Raw genomic sequence first — 6,000 nt, forward strand, 5'->3', positions numbered from 1 at the left:
ATTTTTCAAAATATTTATTTTTATACTATTAAAATTAGTTTTATGGGTTTAATGAGAGAATATACCTTAGTATGAGATTTAATGAGAGAGAATGAAAAAATAGTTTTATTTCTAATTGATTTTAAATTTTACATTCCATTTTTATCATTAATAAAAATATTTCTTATTTATCATACTTATTATTGTTTAATATGTCAAATATATGATGTTAAAAATGTTCTCATTTTTTAAATTTATATATTTATTGCATTTTATCTATTTTGAATTTTCTATATTATTTAATTTCTTATCACCATCTAGATGAAAACTCTATTTTTTCAAGTAGAATTTAGTTTTTATGTTATTGGAATTATTAATTTATTATGCATGAATTTAATTAATAGAATTTAATGATGAGAAAAAAAATGCCTTAAATATATGATTCAATGAAGGTGAATTCAAATTAATACCTTAATTGTTGGGTTTAATGAGAGGAAATTGAATACATTGAATATCTTATAATTGTCTCTTCTTAACTCATTTAATATCAATAATTGGTTACTCTTTTGTTCTCATTTTTTATCAATAAATTTAAATATGGAAGGGTAAATTTTATCCTAAAAAATTCCAGAAATATTCTTAAGGCTATTCGTGCTTTTTAAAGTAGTATAGATTTGTTTGGTTTGATGTTTTTTAGGCGTTTCAAGAAACAACCCATAAAGTTACTTTACAACTCAGCAAAAATAAACGTTTTTTCATGGTTGGCTATTTGGTGGGGCGTTTCAAGAAACAACCATATGGGTGATTCGATGTGACACTCTTACTTGATATTTAGGATCCATTGAGTTAACCCAATGGTCCAAATTATCCAGTCTTGCATATAATGGCCGATTTTGAGATCCAACGGTGGATCTTGAATGCAAACCACATCCAACGGTCAAAATGTGTGGTGTAGGTCCTCAAAATGTGAACTTAATATATAGTGACATATATTATATGCAAATTATCATTTTATTTCTCCTAACCATCTCACCCTTGGTCCCAACTACTTGAAGTCTATCAACTGCCATCCCTGTAAGACCCCTCCGTTCAGTTTGGCCATAGCTTTATACAAGAACAATTAAGGCCAAGTTCGACTGTAGCTTGCCTTCCTCACCAAACCATTGCTCCTAATACACATGAAGCTCCCTCTCTCTGTGTTAGCCCCACAAAATGGAAAATGTGAGAGATTGTGAATCTATTGTCCTACCCCACCAGCAATTCCTAGTGAACCCGGATGACCTCTGGGTCTAGATATCTTGTGAGTCTTATCAGAAAAAGAAAAAAATCACTTTTTGATTTTTTTTATTTACCGGTAGCTAGGTGCTAACATCGTGGTTGCTTTCTATTGCTGATTAATTGCCGATAGCAAATGTTTGCCACACAAAGCAGTAACCCAATTTGTCACTGTGGTATATAATTAATTTCAAATTTTAAAAGTTGTCTATAATGCAAAAATGACTGATTTTGAAAGCTGGAAAAAAATATCATCATCTGCAAACAAGTTGCTTTTTTACTAATTATTTTGCTTACCTATAATTCCAATTAATATGTGACTTGAATTAATCCATTACCGAACACGAAAAAGACAACAAAACAAAAGATGGGTAGATATAGAATTGATCATACATAATGTTAGAAATTTTTTAATGCATTTCTATTTTTTTAAAATGGACCCTATCCCCAACTCGAATTTGCTTATGGGCCTTAGTGTGGATCCTTTCTATTTAGGCCTTGCCCTGTATTCTCAAATATGGACATAGACCTTGGTATTTGGCCATCGCTATTGCAAATCCATTAACATAAGAGGTGTGTCCATATGGGACCATTCAAATTCAATTTTGAGCTACAAGTCTTAATGATTTATGGAAATAATTCCAACCAAATACCCTCTCGTATCCTAAGAATGAAAAAGAAATTAAATAAGGAAGATTATTGTATCCATAAATGGTAATATGCTAAACTTCTTATTTATAAAAGGGAACTAGAGTTAATTATGGTCATGTTTGGTTCAAATCTCATTCTTTCTCATTCTTATTCAAGATAAAATTCTAAAATGGATAAGAATGGGTAGAATGAGATAATATTGTTATAAACCAAACACTTTTATTTTAAAAATAAATTCTTTTCAAGCTAGCCAGTGTCCTATGTTGCTTTCTTTCATTTTTAAACAAAACTGTTAGTAGTCATAAACCACCCACCTATGTCTCAAAAATCATCGCATAGATGTTTACCAGTGGATGGTTGATGATCAATGCTTGTTGGCATAAGTTTTCCCGACAGTCCGCCAATAAACATTAATGGTGGTGGTTTTGTAAACTTAGGATGGTGATTAATGACCGTTGACATAGAGTTTTTTTTTAAGAAATGAAAATGAGTAAGGTGGGGCATGATTATCTTTCATGCTGCAGGATGTTTCAATTTTTGTTGATTTTTCATTTTGAAAAGAATGATGCCCATGGCAAGAATTTTATAATCAAACACTCTAATGTTATCCATTCTTGACTTAAATGGGTGAACCACTAACTTGCCACCCAAAAATGTTTTCATTTCCTAGTTTGTTTTAAATTCTGTATTCCCATTTTCATTGGGCTCAGGCCTATTCATATTCTGTTTATATAGAGGCAAAGCCCACCCTCGCTCGCCTAGAATGAATAAACCCTTACCTTCATTATCTATTTCCACCACACCAAGCACACATCTCCCATTCTCTCTTTTCGATGCATCAATCCGATTCCACCAATCCGGCAGTCAGAGGTCTACCGATAGCGAAAAGCACTTGCGAGGAGGAAATCCGGATTCGAGTTTAGAAGGAGGAAGCAGCAGCCGAGCCGAACAGTCAAAAACGCCACGTGGATTAATATCGGTGCCTACATTCTGTTTACAGTTCAGAGATTAGAGTTCACACCTTACCCTTCCCCACCAACTTTTTAGGGTAGTGGGGGCAGCAGCCAAGATCGCCACTCAGATTTGGCGGTTTCAATAAATTCAACGTATCCTTGTCACAACCCCCTCCCTAAGCCCTAATTTTTATTTCCTCCTCTATTCCCACTCAGCCACTCTCATTAACTGGGTCCCACCATGGTTCTTTTGTCGCCTCTTGCCTTCCATCTTCCCTTTCTTGACGGGACACATGACAATTGACACACCCTCTCCTCATCTTTTTCTCATTTACTAAAGATTCTGGTTCAACGATCTATATCTCTTGTACCCCACCAATCGAGTGGATAAAAATTGATGATGGGTTTCCTTGTTGGGCTTGGACATCGGGGTGCCAACATGACTAAAGGTCTAGGAATGAGCCTGCCTGAACCGAATTTCTACCAAATACCAAACTGAAGAGAAACCCCAATCAGGCAATTCCCCAAAAGGAGAATGGGAAGGGAAGAAGAATCCTGACTTGCCATTGCACTATACACTATACTGTATATATACACAACCCACCCATAAGTCAACAAAGAATAAAACCCGCATGTGAATAAAATTTATTTATAAGATAACAAAAGAATAAAATATGCTAATAATATCAGGGTTCATGGTAGGTGTTTGTGAAGAAATGTAAACAACCCATCTCTCTCTTTCATTCATATAGATATAGTAAGCCAATGCATAAAGCCACTGCACAAGCCATATCAGACATTCTTTCTTGCTCTAAGACCCTTTTCCACGAATTAAAGAAGGTGATTTCTTTTCTTTCTCGGAAGACACGAAAGACTCTTCTTCTTCTTCTTCTTTTTCTGCCATGGATACTGCTCAATGGCCACAGGTATGGATCTGCTTTTTAGTTCCTCATTTCAATGAAATTATATATAGGATTTCTTTTCTGGGACCTGGTTTTCTAAAGCTAATCCATATCAATTTGAATTGTTTTGGAAGAAATTGTTGTGGATGATTTCTTCTTTAAAAAAGGGAGAAAGAAAAAGGAAATAAGATGATGGCTATCATTTAAATTTTTCACTTGGTGTTGAAAGTAATGCACTTTATCTTTCTTTTCGCCAATGCGCAAAAGCAACGGAAAAGGTAATTTTTGTTATTGTTATTTGCCTTTTTTTTCTCTTTCTCTTCTCTCCTTTCTTTTTGCTGGTGTAATCTTGAAAGTTAATGCACCATCGTTTGGTTCTTTTGTCTGTTTGTTGCTATTATTTTCTTGCTTTCATCTTTTTATTAGATGTTTGAGTTATGATCTAGATATATGTGTGTGTGTGTGTGTGTTGTTTTTATTTTTATCATTTCATTTTTTTTTGGGTTGTTTGGGTTCCAGGAGATTGGACTGGTGAAACCAATGGAGGAGGTGGTCTCTAATGCATGTTCGAGGCCTATGTTAGAGAGGAGAGCCAAGCCTCAGAAAGAACAAGCCTTGAATTGTCCAAGGTGCAATTCAACAAGCACCAAATTCTGTTATTACAACAACTATAGTCTCACTCAACCAAGATACTTCTGCAAGACTTGTAGAAGGTACTGGACTGAAGGTGGATCTCTCAGAAATGTTCCTGTTGGAGGAGGCTCAAGAAAGAACAAGAGATCTTCAAATTCGTCAGCTTCAGCCTCCTCAAAAAAGCTGCCTGATCTTACCCCACCAACCAGCTCTACATCCTCTTCTCAAAACCTAAAGATCCATAAAGGGCAAGACCTCAACCTGGCTTTCCCATACGCGCAAGATTTCCAGGCTATCTCCGAATTTGCTCGAGTACCCAAGATTGAGACCACCACCAACGAAGACAGCCCTAACCCTTGTTCTTCTTCCACTGCTACACCTTCACTTTCGGCTCTTGAGTTGCTGAGAAGTGGAATTACTTCAAGGGGGTTGAATTCTTTCATGCCGATACCAATTCTAGATTCGAACTCGTTTTACCCAACTGGATTTGCTTTGCAGGATTTCAAGCCAAGCCTTGGTTTTTCTCTTGATGGACTTGGAGTTGGAGGTGGGTATGGAAATCTCCAAGGGGTTGAAGAGAGTAGTGGCAGACTTTTATTTCCTTTTGAGGATCTGAAACAAGTCTCAAACACAAATGATATTGAGCAGAATAGAGGACAAGGAGATTCAACTGGGTATTGGAATGGGACGTTAGGTGGAGGATCATGGTAAAGTAGAAGCTGAGGTGAAGAAAAAAAAAAAGAAAAAGAAATCCATAATTGCACGAGGAAAGGAAGAAACTGGTGTTTCTCTTCTTCTTACATGGCTGGTGACTTGTTTGGAGTTGTTCAGACTGCTAACAGATGGGATACACGGTTTTGTTTATTTCTTTTTCTTAATTATTTCTCTGTACTCTTTAGCCATTGTGAAGATTTGAAGCTCATTTTAGGTTGGCTTCAAAATGGGATACTTGCTAGGGCAAGAAGAAGAGGTCCAGGAGAACCGGGATTTCTTTTTTCTTTAGTCCTGTTTCCTTTTGCAGGGCAAGACTACTACTACTGCTTCTAGGGCTTTTACTAAGGCCTAAAATCATGATTTCTCCTATCACAGGAGGAGCAAATGGGCACTAATAGTTTTTTTCTTGTTTTTGGTTATTAGGATTACAATTACTACAACTTATGTTCATGCATGTTATAGGTAGGAAGAGCTTGTGAAATGTATGTGGAAACTGGTAACCCTGATGGACAGAAGAAAAAAAAGACTTGTTAAATTTGAATGGATGATGGCTTTCAATCGTTTGTAGTTTTTCTTTCCTTTTGCCCCACCTCTCCCTTCTTTTGTCGACAAACAGGCATCAGTGAATGTCAAGTCTCATCAGCACCACTACTAGATCGAGATTCCTCCAGCCCAGAAAGCACCTCCATTAAGCAAAGTATGTAGTAGGAGTTATATTGGAGGAGAAGTAGAACACAACACAGCTACAACAAGGCAAAGGTATGTGACCCATGATGATCCAAATTCTTGCAATCACATTCACATGGTACCGTAGTAGGACAGAGAGCTGAGCTAACGCTAATGCTAATGCTAATGCAATTGCAATAAAAGAAAGAAGTGGAATGTGAATGTGC

At 36.2% G+C, this 6,000-nt stretch overlaps 1 protein-coding gene across 1 annotated transcript; it reads left to right on the forward strand.

Moving 5' to 3' along the window:
- The first annotated feature begins 3,618 nt into the window (after positions 1 to 3,618).
- LOC104604725 (dof zinc finger protein 1-like) lies at positions 3,619 to 5,672 on the forward strand. Its single transcript, XM_010269214.3, has 2 exons — positions 3,619 to 3,784; positions 4,280 to 5,672. Exons 1-2 carry the CDS (start codon positions 3,761 to 3,763, stop codon positions 5,102 to 5,104), a joined length of 849 nt encoding a protein of 282 aa, XP_010267516.1. The 5' UTR covers positions 3,619 to 3,760; the 3' UTR covers positions 5,105 to 5,672.
- The last annotated feature ends 328 nt before the right edge of the window (positions 5,673 to 6,000 follow it).

Source organism: Nelumbo nucifera, chromosome 1 (genome assembly GCF_055504915.1).
Source record: "Nelumbo nucifera cultivar China Antique chromosome 1, China Antique-T2T, whole genome shotgun sequence".
NCBI classification, from domain to species: Eukaryota; Viridiplantae; Streptophyta; class Magnoliopsida; order Proteales; family Nelumbonaceae; genus Nelumbo; species Nelumbo nucifera.